At 36.3% G+C, this 21,548-nt stretch overlaps 1 protein-coding gene and 1 long non-coding RNA gene across 3 annotated transcripts; one reads left to right on the top strand and one right to left on the bottom strand.

Moving 5' to 3' along the window:
• Positions 1 to 426: 426 nt before the first annotated feature.
• Positions 427 to 9,577, bottom strand: LOC134537065 (uncharacterized). 2 transcript variants are annotated; one of them, XM_063377294.1, is made up of 3 exons: positions 9,220 to 9,577; positions 5,072 to 6,351; positions 427 to 971 (listed from the first exon to the last, which is right to left on the bottom strand). In XM_063377294.1, exon 3 carries the CDS (start codon positions 961 to 963, stop codon positions 736 to 738), a length of 228 nt encoding a protein of 75 aa, XP_063233364.1. In that variant the 5' UTR covers positions 964 to 971; positions 5,072 to 6,351; positions 9,220 to 9,577; the 3' UTR covers positions 427 to 735. The 2 variants fall into 2 exon arrangements, with proteins under 2 accessions (XP_063233364.1, XP_063233365.1); XM_063377295.1 differs by lacking the exon at positions 5,072 to 6,351 and having other exon boundaries at positions 9,440 to 9,577.
• Positions 9,578 to 9,591: 14 nt separating this feature from the next.
• Positions 9,592 to 19,697, top strand: LOC134537067 (uncharacterized). The gene is made up of 4 exons (XR_010075923.1): positions 9,592 to 9,878; positions 13,368 to 13,527; positions 14,092 to 14,191; positions 17,174 to 19,697. It is a non-coding gene; the product is annotated as an uncharacterized LOC134537067 (long non-coding RNA).
• Positions 19,698 to 21,548: the final 1,851 nt, after the last annotated feature.

The raw sequence follows: 21,548 nt of genomic DNA, 5'->3' as shown, positions 1-21,548 counted from the left end.
CGACGTGATGAGTGTACGTGGGGGTGGACTCGTGTCACGGACGGGAAGAGCGAGAGGTGTGCGTTCTTAGTAAACAAGTGTTTTGACCAGCTAGCAGACCGACATTTACCTACCATAATAATTAAAAAGATATTTGGATCAATATTAATAGGGCTGTCTTTTCAAACCCTGTTCCCCCCAGTGCTACAGAAAATTGTATGAATGTACATATACATAGTTATTTTTTGTAAATGAGAATAGGAACCCATCATGACAGATTTCTCTCTCTCATGAATTGAAGATATCTTAGTGATGGGTACGAGCAACTCTGTTTTTTTTTATGATTGGTTGTATTAGTGCAATATCTACTTACTCTAAAGTTGTAATAAATATAGCCCAGTGGCTCTGTCTTTAAACTAGAGAAGAAAAAAACGTTTTAACTACATATTCTTAACAAAGTTTTTTTTTTTATATTAGCAAATTGTACAGTATAAACATGGATTGTTTCTTACGTTACGAGGACATGAAATAGAATGATTACATGATTAGTGTTCATTTTGGCGATGCGTCTTCACGTTCGGCTGTGGTTTCCCCGAGTTCGGTTCTTTTCGTTTCCTGCAGCCAGTGAGACTTGAACATCTCTTGCGCGTCCCTCGACGGACGGAAGTCTCCTTACGGAAGGTGCGGCCGCGTCTCGCTCGCCGGCGGCGTCCGTTGCTTCCGGGCTGTTTCCGGGGGGAGGGAAGGGGACGACGACTATATGGAGTTGTAGGAGCGGCGGTTCACGAAGTTGTCGGAGCACTTGGCCGGGAAGGTGACGCCGGCCAGCAGGATCTCCTCCAGGGGCTTGAGGCCGCTGACGCACGGGGTGAAGATGCTCACGATCACGTACGGCACGAAGCAGAAGGACGCCACCCACCAGGACAGGAAGACGAGGATCAGCAGCCAGAACAAGCTGTTGAAGAAGTCGGATGCCGATGCCATGATGAAGTCTGCAGGCAAGTTAAAAAAAATAAACGCTCCTTCATCACTCTAGTTCACATCTTTCATAAACTGATAAAAAAAAAATACACATACATATATATATGTGTGTGTGTATAAGTGTGTATGTGTGTATACATACACACACACAGGGGCGCAACAACTAAATTTCCAAAGGGGGGGGGGGGGGCAATATACCTTTTTATAAAGAATCATTGATCCCCCCTATTGAAGCGGGGTCTCCCGGGAAAATTTGTATTTCAAGGTGGAAAATGGTGCTATTTAAGCAGTTTTATCATCTAAAAATTGATTACACAGCACTTTCTTTGCCCCCGTTTGCCCCCACTTCAAGGTTTCTGAGGGGGGGCAAAATACCCTTCCCCCCCCCCCCCCTGTTGTTGCACCCCTGCACACACAGCACAAACAACACACACACACACACATTCAACTGTTGGACTGCTAAATCGCTATAACAATCTTTGCTGCGGAATGAAAGTCTTAACGGCTGGAATGACCATAAATTAATGAAGATACTGAAGACATTATCCCTTCAATTTAAACATGCTTGGTTATACACACTTCACAATTGCTTTGTGTGCTGCTGCAGCAGAAGAAAATTTTTTTTCGAATGAAGTAAGACATTGTAAATAGTGGATGTTATTTACATAAACATAATTTTCTGCATATAATACTGTGGTTAGGGGTGAGGAGGGGGGATGTGAGTGAAAACTGTTGGAGGGTTTTGGGTGGTAGCAGGGGCGCAACAACTAAATTTCCAAAGGGGGGGGGGGGGGCAATATACCTTTTTATAAAGAATCATCGATCCCCCCTAATTGAAGCAGGGGGTCCGGGGGTCCTCCCCCGGGAAAATTTGTATTTCAAGGTGGAAAATGGTGCTATTTAAGCAGTTTCATCATCTAAAAATTGATTACACAGCACTTTCTTTGCCCCCGTTTGCCCCCCACTTCAAGGTTTCAGAGGGGGGGCAAAATACCCTCCCCCCCCCCCCCCCTCTGTTTTTGCATCCCTGCACACATAACACACACACATTCAACTGTTGGACTGCTAAATCGCTATAACAATCTTTGCTGCGGAATGAAAGTCTTAACGGCTGGAATGACCATAAATTAATGAAGATACTGAAGACATTATCCCTTCAATTTAAACATGCTTGGTTATACACACTTCACAATTGCTTTGTGTGCTGCTGCAGCAGAAGAATATTTTGTTCGAATGAAGTAAGACAATGTTAATGGTATTTAAAGGCTGTTATTTACATAAACATCATTTCTTTCTGTGCATACTACTTGGTTAGTGGTGAGGAGGGGGGATGTGAGTGAAAATTGTTGGATGGTTTTGGGTGGTCCAGTTGAATGGGAAAGTCCTAAATTAATATCCCTTTAAAATGCTATTCAATGTTCTTTGTAACATCTTTGACATTTGTAGTCGATCCTATGGAGTAGAATAATTATGCTGTTATGTCAACAGTTCTTTAGTTATAGGGTTGCCATGTGGGGGGTAGACGTAGAATTATCGCTCCCAACACCTCTTCCATAGGAATGTCACTAAGCTTGATTAACAAAAAAAAAAGTGATAATACTATTTTAGAGGTGCTTGAAAATTAAATACTGGATTGAATGAAACTCATGTTTAAAATAAGTTTTCAGAGTGAATCTCATTCAAACCGCTCCACCTATCCATACGTAACAAAAGTACACTTTACCTCTCTCACAATCTCCCCTCTCTGTCCTTTATTTTCACTCTCCCTCACCCCTGTCATCCCCTAGTCTACATTCACACATGATATAAATACAAAATACAATCGAAAACAAATGCACGAAAATGCGGGCACTAAAGGTGGCCAGGCACGGCACATTGCAATTGGGCGCTACCTGCAGGGGTAAGTCCACCAAGATGTGCAACACAGGCAAGCAGTTGCAACAACCAGCAGGTAAGTAGTCTACCGCACAAGAGCAATGACCACACGACAAACAAAGCTATAGACCAACTTGTAGACGAGACTGAATTCCATGTTGCTCAATGACCTGAGGTACCTTGTTCCAATAAACACCCCAGTAATCATGGGCGCCCGTCAGTGGCGTAGCCAGGATATGTGTATGGGGGGTGTTAAGAAGCATGCCCCCCCCCCCCCCCACCCCCCGCGGGGGGTCCAGGGGTCCTCCCCCGGGAAAATTTGGATTTTAAGGTGTAAAATAGTGCTATTTTAGCAGTTTTCGGTTCTTAAATTTAAGTATTGTAATGGTAAAAATTTTATTAATTTTAATATGAAATTTGTTTGAGTGATGAATAAGAAATTAATTAAAGATTTGGCGCTAAGGGGGGGGGGGGGTTGAACCCCTAATTCCCCCACCCCCACCCCGGCTTCGCCCCTGGCGTGCGTATATTTTGAAGGATGGCAGGGGGGGGGGGGGGGGGTAGTGGCCCAGACCTGGGGGTATGGAATATTTTCAATATTTTGTAAGACTAATGGCGACTTGTAAGTAAGCCATTAAAAAAAAAAACGTTTCAGCTCCGATCCTGTTGAAAATTGTGTCCTGTTGCTGTAATACCAGGCCGCGGTACTGCCGTGGTCGGGTCGGGCCCGTAGTTCTCGCCGGCGGAAACGTGGCGGACGTCTCTGCGATCTCTGTGTTCCTCCCCTCCCACTCCTCCGTCGCCGGTGCTCAGCCGGGAATTTGCCCAGAGCGCCAGTCGTCTAGGGGCGGGGGAAAAAATATCCGAGGGACGGGAAAAATAAGTTTTTTTTAACGTGTGGTAAAGGGAAATTACAGTTTGTACCAACTATCAACGTGCCTTTAACCGAATAATTTGGAAATATATTCAAAACTCTTAAAACAATAATATACTGTATGAAGTTGCTTGTCTTCTGGGTTGTAGCCGTGTCCTTGCCGAATAATTCATCGAGGGGAAGTGCAGCTGCCCCTTCTCCCCCTACTAAACCCCCTCCCCCATCCGCCTGGGGACGAGGTTCTAAGCTCTAAGGGGATATCTACCCACCCCTCACCGTCTTTGCAAAGTACCGACATCACAATAAAAATACGAATACCTACACATCCCAGAGCTAATATTTTGTCCCTGGCCTCGACATAAAAATCGCTAAGTGTGCAAGATATATTATTTTATTATTTGCTGTTCGGCGTTCCATTAAAGCCGTAACTTGTCTTCCCGTTTAAAATGTTTTCTTCTTTTTACACTAGAGGTATCAATTCACAAACAGTCTTGGTGACGTCTATGAAAGGAAAAAAGTAACTTATTTTCATAACAGGAAAGAGGAGAAACCTGACGTAACTAACTGGTATTTAAGTTTATTTTTTGTAGTAATGATAGAAATCAATAGCTGGTCAATAAAAAAAACTAATGTTGGTTTTTGTATATAGCCCTAATTCCACTTTCTTAAATAAAAAATTAACCGAATCCAGGATGGTGGAAATTATGGCCAGATAGGTTCGTTGGTACTACGGTACTTTTGGGTTTTACTGTAGATCGCTAGGATAGTTTTGTCTTGGTGGGATGTTGCCTGGCGCACCTTCTGGAATGCCCTGAAATTTCGTAAATGACAATTTGATTATGACTGTATTCATATTGGACTAAACGAAGAGTAATATTGCGCTCTGGAGTCAGGACTTGCACACTCACGATTGTCAAAAAATAATTTTTCCTGCGCGTTTATCAGACTTCATGCTGGTAAAACTTGTCTGCCCTTACCGTGAACGGATTTTTTATACATAAAAACAATTTTTTTTTCAGCAGTATATACTCAATTTTATTCCAATGAACTTTTTTTTTTTTTTTTTTTTTTTTTACGATAAACACATACAAAACAAAAATTAATTCGTTTGGTACCTTTTATAAACCCACGCAGGCGAGAAAACATTACTAAAATGTATTCAAACATATCGTTTAATTTTTGAGTTTTTGATTCTTTCATAATTTTTGCCGTCTCTCGTGGACAAGGTGCGGCCGTTGCTAGCATAGTTCAAATTGATGTACTAACTTACATGCTGCCTCTGCAAGGCAATAGAAACAAACATAAGTTGTAAATATTCACGAAAAAGACACAATTAACATTCCCGTGACGCCACACACTCACCGCAGAAGTTTCAGGCGGAATTGATCGTGGACGCGGTTTCTCAGGTGCGGTTCCAGTCAGGTGCCGTCGGCGTCTGGAAGAGGAATGGGTTCTGTGTCGTTGGAACAGGTTTGTCCGGCCGCTAAGCGCGTGGGGGAGCCGGTCGACGTCACGTTACGTAACCGCCGCGGTAACAGAGCTGGATGTCGATGGACGGAGGGGGAAGTTGTGTGGCCGCGTCATGGTCACAAGCTCCGCGTTGCACCACGGCCCTCAAGCACGTGCTTCAGATACTTCTGATACCCGTGACATCGGAGTGTGGGAGGGCGTGGCAAACACAATGTGTTAGGAGGGGGAGAGGCCTCAAGCTCCAGCCGAATAGCCGACAGTACAGAAGCGCAAATAATGTGCCGCATGCTTCTTCTGCAGGGGCGCACGCCGCTTTGGGTATACAGCCTTCCTTCCCCTGAAGTCTCAAAAAAATATTTACAAAATATCAGTGCTGCGTGAGAAGAAATTACCGTAGGCCACGTGTCAATAGAAATGTAAAGTTTTTTTGAGGTGACGTCTAATAAATCGATTAACGCCGGCTGCACGCACGAAAAAGTGTCCCGTAACGCACATTGTCCCGTTACGCTCATTGCACGTTTGCGCCGCATCTATCTCTCTTCCACTCGATTGGAACAACCATCGATTCGACTTTTTCGAGGCACATTAAACTTGAAACACTCCCATTCGTTTCCTACTTTACCTATCATCGTCCTATCCTTAACAGAATAACACAGATTGGAAGAAGTTAAATAGCAAACACGTATAAAAGTTATAGTTAAAATAACCTCTTCGTTAAAGTAATAAACATATTTGAATTAATGAGTGCAAATAAAAAATGATTCAATTTTATTCATAAAAGTATGCAATCATTTCATCAGTTTTGTTATGACGTCACGTTAAACTATCGTCCGTAAACCGACTTTACAGACAACCAATTTTTTTTAATACACATGTTCTAGTTTTAATCCCCCCCTCCCCCTAACGTTATCAACTTCCAAAAAAAAATCCTCTATGTTCTGCAGTGTTATTATTGTCACACAGCACTGCTGTGGGTTTGAGAATCACAAATGCGGCTGTGAAACAGTACATGTAGCAGGTATTCCATTGTTAATGCTTACTCCAACGCAAACATTAAAGAGACCTATTTTAACTACCACTAAATATTACATTTTAGTAACACTTCGTAACCCTACAATTAAAAAACCTTTCACGTCCTCTACTCTAATCCTATTCCATTTTTTTTTCCCCTGCTACCGTAAAACGGGGTGAATAGCAACAATTTTAAACTTTGTAATCTCAAAGTTCATTGGTATATAATGATGTTGCCAACATATATATTTTTATAGTCTTATCTTGGGTGGTAGTTTCTAAATCTATAATGTATATGCGGCAATTAAAATTATTAGTATTATAAATTAATAAATTTTTTGCTGTTGCAATTCACCTCCCGAATGGGGTGAATTGCAACAACAGTGTTTTTGTTATGAATGTTGCTAGTAAGACATCTGGAAGGGTGAAATGCAACAGTACATTCATGAATAGATTTTTATTAAATTATTTTCAAGTCATTACCATCATTAAAACTTAAGAGAATTAAAAAAAAAAGCAAAACATTAGGGCCTAATTTACACAAGTTAACATATTATTTCAAAATAAATGCGCATTGCACTTGTTTACATTTATATATAGCTGCAAATTTTGTGATCTAAATTAACACAGATTTCAAGCCACATCGTATTGATTCCACTTTTCTGATGATGTTGAAAATTTCAACACTCCTCTTCTTAAGACAGAAGGAGGTTTCACTCTGCCTATAATTTGAGAAAAAGAAAATGCACAAATATCTAAGACTAGAGGGTACACAAAAAGACCACCACCAATGAGATCTTTAGAATGAACTTTTTTCTCTCTCAAAAAACTCCCCTGAAACATGCCATCTTTTTGTTCTGGTGATTTTTGCACCACACCAATATAAAACTGGCTAAGAAATTGTACTAGCAACCAGTCTCCTTCTTTCACACAATCAATCTGTACACTAGAAACATTTTTAAATGTCTTGCCATTTCGCATCACGTGAGGTTGTGCCAATGTCTCTAGGGATGTGGATGGTGACTCCGATATCAACTCTTCTATTCTATCAGTGATTGGTTCTGATATATCACGCACAACACACTCCTCGGGATCATCAGTTTCTTCCGAATCACCACAAAAATCCATTCCTTTGACACTTCGACCTGGCACGACTTGAACTTTTTTCCTTTGTTGACGTTGTTTTGGTAGGTCATTGTACCGCATTGACTGCAATATGTTTACTACAACGTCATCAACAACAGCACCATTGGTTTCTCTAGAATGTAGACTGTGGTTAGGCAAACGAGAAAGAACTGCCTCAGCATCTATCGGAATAATTCCACATTTCCTGAAGCCTGATACTACATTCTTCTTCTGGTTAGGTTCGATCTTGGACATCAGTGTTTTCAACAGATGTGGAAAAGTGGTTTTTGGAACTGATGATTCCTTCCTACCTGGACCTTTTTTCCATTCTGTTAGTATTGTACGCCAAGCCATCTTCAGTGGTCTAAAACATGCCACATCTAAAGGTTGTGTCAAGTGAGTTGAATTGGCTGGAAGAAAGACAAATGAAATATCATGTTCGGTACATTTCTGAATGGTGTCAAGAGAGAGATGTGATGACAAATTGTCCCCTATTAGGACTTTTTTCCCAGGTCCTAATTTGTTACAATATTTTATTGCAATTTCCGACACCCAATCCTCAAAGCAAGAGGCATCAAACCAGCCAGAGATGGTTCTGTTGTAACGTGCTCCTTTTGGTCCACCTACTGTCCAAGACTCATATAAATGTTGTGCCTTGTAAACAACATAGGGTGGTAGGCCATCACCATTACCTGCTGCTGCAAACATGACAGATGTTGCAGATTTGCTGTGATTGACAACACGTTCTGGATATTTAATTCCTCGTTTTGCGATGATTTTCTTTCTACCAGGGTCATCTTGTAGGTTAGATTCATCATAATTTATGATGTGGGATGGTGGAACATCACATAGTGATATATCAAGATGGGAAAAATACAGCTTCAATTCATCATAGGAAACGCCTGCCCTGCTGCGTTTGATGTTCTGACACATGCGCTCTGAAAGTCTACCCTTATGTCGTTTCAAAAATAACCTAGCAAATTCTCTCCCAGGCATGTTGTTTGCAAACTTGCTCACACGACGACCACTTTTGTCTAAATAATGTTTTACTATCATTCGTAAATCATAGCCATCCATTGGATAACCCCACTCGCTCACCTGTACTAACCTGTCGACAATAAGGGTCTCCACTTCAGGAGGTAAAACCTGTTGTCCTCCAATCTGTCGTATTGTCTCACCTTTTTTCTTCTTTTTTATGAATCGCGAAAGCACTGTATGGTCAAGGTTGTATTTCAAAGCAGCTTTCCTGACACTGCATACTAGGCCTTTTTCAATGTCACTCATTGCACATTGCAACACTTCCTGTGAATGTTTTCTATATTGTCTGCTGCATGAATCACGAATATAAACGCGCGGCATTTTAACAATAATTACACTAGAGAAACGAGTTACACTGATTTACTATTGTTATGATGTCAATACACATCAAATTACTAACATTGTATACCCTGTGACATAACCTCTAGCCAAACACACACAACAAACAGCTGTTGCAATTCACCCCACTTTTAGACAGCTTGATTAACTTTACAGAAAAAAATTCTCAACTATTTAAATAGCCTCCAACGTTGTTTCCCTAAGTTAAATATCATGACAAGATACCACTAAGAATAATTTTTTACCATTGAATATATAACTTAACACGAGGAAAATATTTTTCTAGATAAAGTTATTTCCTCTTTGAAAAGTAATATATTTTTACTTATTTATTCTGTTAATGCCACGCCAAGGAATATTCGGGTGCCATATTGGAAATTATTTTTTTAGGTACCCTGTTTTATGTATATTATGAAAATGAATTCGAGAAACCACATAAGATATATGTTTTTTCGTCATGAAGGATATTATTACACTCCGATGTTTTGTTGCAATTCACACTCCTGTTGCAATTCACCCCGTTTTACGGTACCTCTTCTTACAGCCCCCCGACACTACTATTGTCGTGCCTGCATCCTCTGTTGTCTTACCTAAAATGATTTTAAAGTAAATGCCAATTACTTTACAAGTAGGCCTACTATATTTGAAGAAGACATTATTTATTTAATTTAGGCATCCCATTATGTTATGTACTATACATGTAGAGCAGTTATGTTACATATTTTGACACACGTTGTCAATACCCACATAACACACTTGGTTGCAGAAACGTTGATCCAACGTTGAATTGTTGAAGTTGGCAACATAAGAATCGACAACGTTGTTGCAACGTTTCCACTCGTAACGAATCTACATACACAAATTTATAACGTTGTTACAACGTTGATAGTGGTCATCTTTGCGTATCTACTAAAAGGTCATAACATTGTTTGTCTTTCAAAGTTTGAAATAAATATATTATTTCTTAAAAGAGTATTTTTCAATCATTTAAATTACTTTTAATATTTAATTTTAGTTTTATGTTAGTTTGATACTGTTAAACTATACACTAAAATGTAAGTTTAGTTGCAAACTGACTTCAAAATTCCGTGTTTGATTGTTTATTTCTTTTGTCGTCGTTTTATGCTCGTTCAACATTTTGGAATTTCACTTGGTTTTATCGTCGGATTTTCTTGAAAATATGGAGGTAAGAATATTTTGAGGATATTTTCTCGTAATGTGAATGTTTATGCTTTCGTTCTCTCCGCCCGCCAATTCTCCCGCATGTAATATAGAATTAACGCTTGGCTTACTGTTAAACTAATTAATGAATTACGGTAGTCGGGACGAGCATTTTTGAAATAATCCAAGCTAACCCAATCTAGGAACCAAACCCTATTTAACCTAACGTAAACTAAAACCCGGTGCACACGGAACAATATTTTGTACATGTTTGTGTAGTTTAGATACCTATATCGGCTCGTAACCTAACCAAACCAATTAAAATCTAATAAACAATCTATAGGTTTATTAGATTTTAATTGGTTTGGTTAGGTTACTAGCCGATATAGGTACAACAATCAATAGGTTTATTAGATTTTAATTGGTTTGGTTAGGTTACTAGCCGATATAGGTACCTACTGGCTACTGGGAATGTTACAAGATTTCGCGGCACATGATACTGGCTGCTTTGCTAGTTCTATATAGAGTAATTCCACCAAATATAATTTTAACCATATAAATATACTTTAATATAATAAAAACTTTTTTTTTTTAATTTTCTTACTTTCTCAAAAATGGACATTAGGCCTTTCTTTTCATCCACGTTTTTGAAAACATTTGATTTGAGTTACTGTAGTGTGTCTATATAGATAGTCTGTACAAATGACAGTAAATATGCATGAAATCGGCTCCAGCTTCAAAAGGCTTAAAATATATATTCAGGAAATAGATCCGCATCAGCTTAGTAAGCTGTAAAATTTCAAGTTCCGAACTCACCTGGAAGTATTTTTAAAGAAAGGTTGAAACTTTCACGGAATAAGCAGTAAAACATGTGTTTCCAAATGTAAACAATTAACGTATGAAGTTTTGTACGATGGATGGAACTGTAGAAACATGTGTGCTCGTGGGTGTGACGTGTGACATTCAATATCTGAAATTTTTTTACCTGTATTATCAACACCTCCCTAGGTTGTTTTAATACACATTTTGCATGCTGGTTTGGTTAGGTTAGGTATCTACAACTTATTTTAATGCAGTCATACTTAACCAAACAATACTAGCAGGTATGATGTATATATTAAACTAACCTAAGGTGGGTGGTTTGTAATAGTGGTGAAATAAAAGTAATTTCTAATTTTGTAATTTCCCATTTAGGGTTGGAGTATTATTCCAATTGTTCGGTCGTAAGTTTCCACCCTGCAATTTTTTACTTATAATTAATAGTGCTACTTAACTATTTAACCCCTTTATCTATGTCGGAATTTACAATTACTGCGTGTAGGCTAATATGTGTGGAAACGTAAATACTGCTTATTTTTAGTGATTTTCAAACTTAAAAAAATATACTGCCAGATGAGTTTGCAACGTGAAATTTTTACAGCTTTCTACCTCCTGAATATATTTTTAAGCCGTTTTTGAAGCTGGAGCAGATTTCATGCATATTTATGCAAATGGCCATGTCCATGTACCTGCTGCAAATGGTTTTTTTGTTATGCTTCAAAAAATATTTCTTAGGAAAATCTTATTCAGGATGTTCAGGAACACATATTTAGGCAATCAAATCAACCCACATGCAAATTAACATGATATTGCATTGCACAGATAGTAATTACTGAATATATGTGCTTAACTGTATTTCATTAACATATGGCGATTTTCACTGGATATGTGTGTGAATGTAAAGTTGAACATTTGGTAAAAAGGGCAGTATTCAAAATTTGCATACTCTCACGTAGGATTTAAGAATAGATTTTCCTAAGAATACAATACTTGTTTTTTCACAAAACATTAATAACTTGTATTCAATTCCATTCTGTTGCTTGTATTTATTTACTTTTTTCCCTCTAGAATGGATGAGAATCCCAGGAAAAGGTGCAAAGCTATTTCATCCATATCTAAGAGACATTAGTGAAGAATAGTAAATCACACAACAAACAATTAAAGTTTGTATTCAGAATTTCATGATCTGAGTAATACAAGTACTGCATTAGACTCAGAAAATAATGTACCATGTTTGAGAACAGCACCTGAAATTCAAGTTCATAATAAAGTGGAAGTCAGAGGAAATAATAAAATTTGCAGTTCATTGAAGAATGTGAGGTTGCCTATTCCATCTGGAGTAAGTGGAAATGTCAGTAGTGATGTGCAGTCAAACTTTGATTCAGATTCTGACATAGAAAGTATCTGTGAAAGTATTGCTGAAAACAATTCAAAGGAACAGTCTTCTGGTTCAGATTTAAGGAAGGATTTACCTTTTTGGGCTGTTGATCACAACATACTACACAAAGCATTGTCTTCTTTATTAAAAATAATTAACAAACACACATCAGGTTGTGAAATTCCTAAAGATGCTCGTACACTGTTGCTTACTCCTAGAACTATATCATTATCAGAAATCAAATGCTTCCAGGTGAATATCTTCATTTTGGCTTAGAAAAAGCTTGCAAAAGAATTCTACAAGAACATGATGTGCGGCTAGATGTTATAAAGGACAGTTTAGAGTTATTGGTAAATACTGATGGATTGCCATTAGCAAAATCTTCTACCAGTTGCTTAAGGCCTATTCTGTGTTCATTGTCTGCAATCAGCGATGTGTTTATTGTCGGTGTATACATGGGTATGAAAAACCATCATCTACTGTTTTTCTGCAGCATGTCAATGAAGCTATTTCTGTGTTCAAGAATGGTATTGATTTTAATAAGCATGTTAGTGTTACTTTGCATGCACTTATATGTGATGCACCTGCGAAAGCTTTGTTGTGCATAAACATGTTCAAATTAAATAGCACAAATGTGTATTAAAAATATATAGCCTATATATATATATATATATATATATATATATATATATATATATATATATATATATATATATTAAATATGCCATGCAGATAGCTCGAGATTGAGACGTCTCATCTGAAAATTTTTGGTTCAGACATTGGTATCTGTCAATTCAAACCTTCTGCAAATGTGGGTAATCTCACCAATATGATTATGAAAAACACTTTTTACATAAAACATATAATATTGTACTACCATAATTTTTTATTTATTTATTTTTTCAATTTCCGACTCATTATAAACAGATACTGCGCTACACAGATACTATGTACTGAACTTAGGTACTTGTGTCTAGTAATCCATCAATGATAGTGACGATTTTCACGAAAATGATGTTGCGGAATTTCAGTTGAATATCCAAATCCTTGGGTACGTCCGGATCCTGGGTGGTTTCCATGATATGTTTTTTTTTTTCTAGGACAACAACGTCTCTTGTTTGGGTTCTGTGTGCTTGGGTTTGCGTGTAAATTAATTTTATGTCAGTCATGATTTATTGTAACTTTATAAATAATTTTTTTTTTTGCAGAATGATGTGTGTTTTCTTTGGTTTTTCTGTGGAAGACAATTTGTTACAATGGTATGTATCCACAATAACTAGCATTCTTGGAGTTAAATGCCTTTGTCAACTTTTTCAGGTACAGTTTCTTGGTGGTATTGGTGGACAGGGCATTTTTTCATGTGTCAACGCAGTGCTCAGGAGATTGATGACAAATTCTGCCGCATCCCAATACAGCTGGAGTGGGTTCAAAGGAAAGAAAACATTTATAAATTTAAGGCTGTCACAAGTTGTGCTACGTAAGTGTTTTGTTAAAGATAAGACTTTTTACATTAATGTTTTTTGAAAAAGTATTGCACCATCTTTGTGTGCAACAATTCAATAGTAAATTTTACAAGGTATTCTTAAAAATATTGTACTTAAACTTAATTATTAATTTTTGAAAGTTATCAGTAACTTAACAGCTTCTTATAAAATTGTTATAAAATAATTTTTCCCATGTTTTGTATGTTTTACAATATTGTTGACTGTGAGCCAAGGCCTTATGTTGGAGTAAATACGGTATTTAAACATTTCTGCAGTATAGTGGGTAGATGGCAACAAGAAGTTGATACGCAAAAAAACGTTTGCCAACATGAAAAAGAAAATTACAGCACTATAATTTAAAAATGGTATAATAACAATTATTACATTTTTTGCAACACTGCAATGCAAAATATTTTCCTTTTTTTTTTTTTGTTGTGGAGGTGGTGGCATCGTATGTATCTGTGTCTGTTCCAATGACATTTGATGATACCACTTCTTTTGCTATGCAAAATTTACTGAATGCAACAATAATTGTGGTTTTATTATTTTTTTTCCAGATGTACGGTTACATGTGCCAGGGGCTATTGAAACTGAAGTGTCAGAGCAGATACAAGCTTGGTTGAAGCATGCCAAAACAAGACTTGTCAGAACATCACAGTAAGATTATATTTATATCCCATATATTATCATCATCATCAGCGCCACCTGAAAATGGTAAAACTTGCCAATGTGGGTGTGAAAATAAGCAAAAACATTGCAAAAAATCGGTGTAAAAGCTGAATAAGCTATCGCTATAGCGAAGATGAGCCCACGGTGCATTCATTATTTACGAACTTTTTCCTACACAATCTATGGGAAAATGGTGGTGCCGATGATAATTATCGTTATAGCGGATTTCATGTTATAGACCGTACTCGCTACGACAGACTTTTACTGTATGTGTTTCCAAGTTCTATTATTTACTTACCACGACAATAAATTGACATTTTATGATTATAGTGCTTCTGCTTGGATAGTATAACATTGGTTCCACGTTAAAGCAGTGCACTGGGATTATGCAGGGAATGTGGGAAATGTACAGGAAATTAAAAGGACACCTTTGCTGGACACCCTGAATGTAGCTTACAAAGCATATGGAATGAATAACTTACTTTTCAGCTGCACTTGTACTAGAAATGGCCATTTTACTCTGCAACAGCACAAGCTATCACAAAATATTCTTGTCACAGTAGGGAGTTCCAGGGCCACCAAGTGCTCCATGATGAATTCCGTAGATAATTAAAACTTTACAGTTAATTATTTTGGTGGCCATTTTGAAATACAAAATAATTGCAATCCAGGGGACAATCAGAATCCCTTGCATAGTGTACAAAATAAAGCTTTTGTGAAACGTTTCTGTCCGTCTGTAAGATCTAGTGAATGACTGAAAGGAAGTATCTAGATTAGAGTTATACTCAAAATAGGACTGGCGTTGTTACTGTAGGAAGCATGAACTGTTTTATACTAAGGAGAAATAATATTGACATAGATGACCGAAAAAATAATTTAAAGTAGGCATCTGCGAGAACTCAAATTTTTTAGCCGAGTCACGCTTGAATTAAAAACTGCAGCTTGAAATATCCAAGGCTAAATAAAAAACTGAACTTATGAGTTTTTATTTGTACCATAATAAGCACAACTGTTTAGTAATGCTGCATTTTATTTATTGTAAATTTTGTATAAAAATAAGCTCCATTCAATACTCGCGAGCTTTCTGGAAAACTTGCTCGAACTCAGCTTCAGTTCAAAAACCTGTACTTGCAGATCCCTAATTTAAAGTAAAATATTATCATGGTATCGGCACATAGTATCGCCAGAATTGGCCCATAAGAATCTGTAGTAATGGAATTGATAAAAAGTTGTATCAGTCCAGCCCTACTGTTTTGTTACAGTAGAACCTCGTTTTTACTTATTTCAAGGGACCAAGAAAAAAAAAAAGTAAAAATCGGGAGAAATGTAAAAGGAGGGAAGTGTTTGAAATTTTTTTAATTCTTACTATGGTGGAAACAAGCAAATACACACAACACCAAATAAAAAAGAGAAGATTACGTTTTTACTATAACAATTATCTCGCATGGTGAAAACAATAAATCCACCCAAACTTGCAGTAATTCACAATTAATGTTTATTTAAAGTTGAAGATTAAAATTTTGGTTATTGAAGAAAGGATGTTAATGTTGAGCATTTTAAAACGTCCACTATTAATGGTGAGATTTTATCACACAATTCTTATTTCTGACTTTGTGTATAATCGCTTGTTAATATTGATTTAATTTCAGAAATTTTATAGTAAACATTTGTTCTAAAATAACACGGCTACCGAACATAAAAGGTTAAAAAAAACTTTTCAGATGTGATGTTTGGATATTCAGTGCTGCCAATCATCTTTCTGCAATATTTCTTATGTGGTAAACCGAAAATTGCCGAACATGCATGAAGTTGCCATATTTACAAGAATTTTATATGTTGCTTTTAAAGTTATGTTAGTGGTACCACCGTAGTACAATATTTATTTAATTAAAAACTCCACTATACAACTTAATTTTTAAGCATTATTCATTAAAGTTCAAAAGGGAGAGATAAAATATCAACTTAATTTTCACGTTCACGTCACCAAAGATTTGTTTACAATGGGTAAAGAACCTGCCATGACCTCAAAACATGCAATCACGTATAATAAGTAAAGTTTACTCTCTTCGCTTTCAACTTTTATTGTTCCATCACAACTTTTCTAACGATTTTCTATAAATACAGCACTGTTACAACGTAAATTGAAGGAAACACTTTCGTATAACACTGGAAAATAATGCATTTATACTGTAGGGAAAATGACGGTGCAAGAGAAAAAATACGTTAATCACGGGAATTCGTTGATCCCGGGTTCGTACAAATGAGGTTCTATTGTACTTTATCAATTGTTCAGGCTAGCCACAGGGATAGGTACATCCAGCATATCAAATAAGAGAGCATATTTTTTGAAAAGTTTTTGGAACTGTTTCACTTTGTGTACTGAAGGAAATGTGATGGGCCGCTCTGTCTCTAGTTATGATCATAACAATGCAAGCTTCTAACAGCTAGGGTTTTCTTTTCAAAAGTTGGATTTCAAAAAGTCTTTCCAGTGGTGAACGAACTATACTTTTAATAAAGCAAAAAATCCACTGTAAGCAAGTACATATTATATTTAACACTGCAGTGTTTTGCAACAATAAGGAATAAATAACTTTTTAACTGAATAAGTGTGTATCATTTGCTCACTACAAAAGAGTGGTTGGCTTTTCCTACCTCTGTATTATTTATTTTAAATGTCATAAAATAATTATTTAAAATGTTTGGTAATTAACAGATGGAATTATGGTAATTCAGAGACTAAACATGTTTTTATTTCCAATCTTCCAGCATTTCATATACTCATTTTGGTGTTATGAAATGCACTCATTCAGGTTTTGAAATGTTCACTACAAATGTTGACCCAACACAAACCGTGATGGATTTCCCTTTAATTTGTTTATTTATGTAGGCATAACATGGGTGTTGTCTAAACACTACATTTTTTATATATATAGCCTTTGCATTACTAAGAATGGTATTTTCTTTTTTCAGGAAGTTGCCAGTTTCTGACCAGTGTTGAAAAAAGAAGCATAAGAACTTAAGTGAACTACTTTGTAATGAATTTTACCAGGACATGAATTATTGTGCCAAATGAATGTTTAAAAATACCTTGCATATAATACTTTGATACTCTACTTTGAAAACTATAAAATACTTTGTAGAAATATTGCAGAATTAAACTTTTACTTACACTTATTAAAAGGTTTTGTTTTTTAACTGCCTTCATGCAACACTAATGTCTTGATTCAAAGCTACTAAGCCTAACCAAAATACTTACCAGACCAGTCTCCAGCTGCGAACGAGTCTCCTCAAAACTCGGTCCAATCTTCAGCGTGACCGACTCTGGCTTTTGTGATCTCGACTTGAAGGTCCTCCGGAGTCAACACAGACACATTGTTAACTTCGAGGATAATGTTGCGAACATGGTGCAAACCTTGTCTGTCGATTATGACTCAATATATCAGGGTCAAACGTTGACCTCTTACTACAAATAAAAAAACTTAATTTTGTGGAAGTAAAAAAAAGTTTGTTTATTTTAATGTTTTCTGTGTGACTCATGTAAAATATTTTTACTGTAATAATAGTGAAGCTATTAAAAGATAATTCTGTCATGTACTACTATTTAATTTTTCAGTATATATTTTATTTCTACCAACAGAGTTTATTTTTTAATAACTTGTGTGTATTATCTACATTATCTATTACTTACTTAGATAAAGAGAATTAATTCATCGTACAGTAGCATCCCGATTTGATGAGATGCCATGGTTTTCTAAAATCTTTCCGCTAAATCAGTGTTTCATTAAATCCAACTTCACCATTGACCTCCAAATGTCCTTTGGTACGACATGATTCATGTTTTTCTATACCAAGTTTTTAAATTGCGAATGTAAAACTTATATCACCCTACTTTCAGATCTGTCAAAAAATTGAAGGTACTGTATTTAATTGCATAATGTCCACACATTTATTTTTAAATACTTGAAATGGATTTTTTTTTTTTTTAAATTTACATAAAGTCCACACCAGATTAAAGTAACAAGATATTAGTTCCGTGCTGAGAACGTCACCATCCTGGTTGTTTTGTTTATTGATCACTGTTGCCAAATCTATGGTGAGTTATCGTACAACGCAATAGTATTAAGCGAGATTCACGCATTTGTTAATTACGGTAAGAAGACACAAGATTTTTGTTGCTTGTACCAGAGTTCTTGCTACTTTGTACAAGAAATATATCTGTAAGGTATAGCAATGCTTGTATTCCGCCATCTTTGCCATCATCTTATTTACCGCTGGCTCTACCAAACATTGTGTCGCCGATAACATGGGGAGGGAGGCTCGCCAGCGCCGGCTAATGCAGACATTAGACATCTGCCGCGTGTCGTCAGTGGCCGCCACAATCATTGCACCAATTACACTTCTTTCTGTCCAGACAGTAAAGTGTGTGATATCTGACCGACGAGACAGTCATTGGTGTCAACGACTGCAGTGTAAGCATGGTCCAACTCCGGTTGGTTACTGGTGTGGGTGGCCAAAAATAATATTGTAACGTTTTTACGCAATGTTTTCTCATCACAGCAAGGTAAATCCAAATAAACTAATTATGATAAAAGAAATTTTTTTATTCTATATAAAAACATGATGTAAAATTTTGAGAAAAAATAATTTTCGGACTTCACCTCATAATGTCCGCACCCCATTTTCTTCATAAAAAATGTTGCCAAATTACTGCAGACATTATGTGAGTAAATACAGTATTAATGTGATATGGGCAACAACCAGGGTTTTAAATTCCAAACATAAAACATGTTTGACACTGTTTTCAGAGCTGTCAGAAAAGTGAACTTATTATGTGATAGACTACCTAACTTGGCAATGCTGCTGATTAGTTGGCAGAGAAATGTTGCTTCAAAGTTGTCTGGGACAATTTTGCTGCAAGGTTGTCTAGGGCAATTTTGCTGCAAAGTTGTCAGAGTAGCACTGCTGCAAAGTTATCTGTGGCATCGTTGCTGCAAAGTTGTCTGTGGCAACGTTGCTGCAAAGTTTTCTGTGGCAACGTTGCTGCAAAGTTGTCTGTGGCAACGTTGCTGCAAAGTTGTCTGTGGCAACGTTGCTGCAAAGTTGTCTGGCAACGTTGCTACAAAGTTGTCTGTGGCAACGTTGCTGCAAAGTTGTCTAAGCAACGTTGCTGCAAGGTTGTCTAAGCAACGTTGCTGCAAGGTTGTCTGGGGCAATGTTGCTGCAAAGTTGGCTGCACAACGTTGCTGCAAAGTTGGCTGCACAACGTTGCTGCAACACTTTTCTTGGGTTGCTAAGCAATGTTGACGTTGTTTGGTGGTTTACAATTCAACGTTGTTACAACGTTGCATGAACAACGTTTCACAGGGCGGACATCTGGCCGTTGCATCAACGTTGATGCAACGTTGCATAAACATTACTTCAACATTGTAGCAACGTTGACAAATTTTAAGGCAACGTTGTGGAAACGTTTCTGCAACGTTGATGTGTTATGTGGGTAATGACCGTTAATAGTGAAGCGACAGTCATTCTTTTAATAAATTGTAAATACCGAAATAGATGTGATTTCAAAGGGATCATACTTTTAAAAATAGTCTATACATATTTTAGGTATTACATTGGCACCTGTTGTAACCCTTAAGAGCAGGCAGCATAACATTTTTGTAAAATATTTTAAATTATTTAAAATTACCAAAAGTAACCAATTTTTTGGTTTTAAAATTAACTGCAAATTAATCAAATTTTTAAATAAATATGGTTGTGTAACTTACAATAATTACTAAATAATTTTCTTTATATTGCTGCACGGCCTAATTGTTATGACACATAAATATACTGAACATTCGAAATTTGGGTAGATGGATTTCAAGTTTTAATTTTAGTATTTTTTTTAAAGACGAGTGTTGATGTCATAAATAATAAAACTCGTCATTACGATTAATATCATAATATGGGAGAGTCAATGGCCGCAGGAACGTGGAAGTATGTATTTTGAAAATTATTTGTTGTAAAATTACGTTTTCTGTATATAGGGACAGAGTATCGAATAAAAAGTATCGATACTTTACTCAATTGTAGTATCGGAAAAAAAGTATCGAAAGAAAACTATCGAATACTCAAAATATTGATCCTTTTCTATATTAATTATGCATTAATTAAAACATGCATTAAATTAATCAAAATTAAAGTTATTTCAATTATCTACAAATCTGTCTTAGCACAAGATATGTTATATTGAAAAATAATCTTTTTGAATCTAGGGTCTAGAAATTATGTACAATATGTTTTTGAATGTCGTGTCTAGATAGAAGGACATTTGAATCAAATGATTATCTTCAATGTATTAAAATCTATGCTAAATTAATTTTACTATCCCGTTCTTCAATGTCTCTATTACACTGCTGTCAATGTAGCTGTCACTAGGCATACTTAAACTATTTTGCTGATAGTTATATATTTCTTAAAGGACAGTTCCTTGGTAACGTATTCTATAGGCTTCAAAAAGTTAAGCAATAGTTTAATATTCTGTAATTCTAAAGCCGAGGGAATTAGTATGTGGTGCTTTTGCGTTTAGCATCAAAATTTGATGTACAATAGGACACAGGTCAATGCACCTCTCCAGCATGTAATAAACATAATTCCAAAGACCAACTTAAGAGGTATCACCATTTGTTGTTTCCTCAATAAATCACTCTGAATGACACTTGACTTGAAATATTTTATTATGTCTCTAACCTTGTTGATCAATAATTTGAAATCATTTACAGTCATTGTCGATTCAGCAATACGGTTTATTGTGAATGCAAAACAAGGCAAGTTCTTATTTTTATCAATTAATATTGTTATACCTGCTACCAAATTTGCACCAGATCGATATTTTCTATTTCATACATATCGATAATCGATAACATTGATACCACATGGGTGCTAGCAACATCTTGTTGAAAAGGGGCTAGGAAAGTGTTTATTTATTACCAACATTTCAGAAATATAAAAATATAATTCTTATATTAATAATATAATGTTCTATTGGTTATTTATTTTAAAATCATAATAGTTATCTAGTAAAATAACAATACAAACAGTTTGAACTGTAAGTGTGACAGTTGACAGGTTGTATATTAATTTCGATATTTTGTTGCGAGATTAGTGTTCGATATGTGCTGATAAAAAGTATCGAGTACAGAAGTATCGGTATTGAAAAAAGTACTCGATACCAAATTTATCGATTTTTTCGATGTCCATAACTGTGAATTAGAATTTTGGAAACAATTTGGTGGAACTTGAAAGAATGTTCGTTTGTGGTATCAGCCGCTGGCAGTAGAAAAGAAAGAAAAAGCAGTCTAAA

The sequence above is a fragment of the Bacillus rossius genome, chromosome 11, assembly GCF_032445375.1.
Source record: "Bacillus rossius redtenbacheri isolate Brsri chromosome 11, Brsri_v3, whole genome shotgun sequence".
Taxonomy (NCBI): Eukaryota; Metazoa; Arthropoda; class Insecta; order Phasmatodea; family Bacillidae; genus Bacillus; species Bacillus rossius.
The sequence above is the reverse complement of the archived record's forward strand: the minus strand, read 5'-3'. Positions and strand labels throughout refer to the sequence as shown.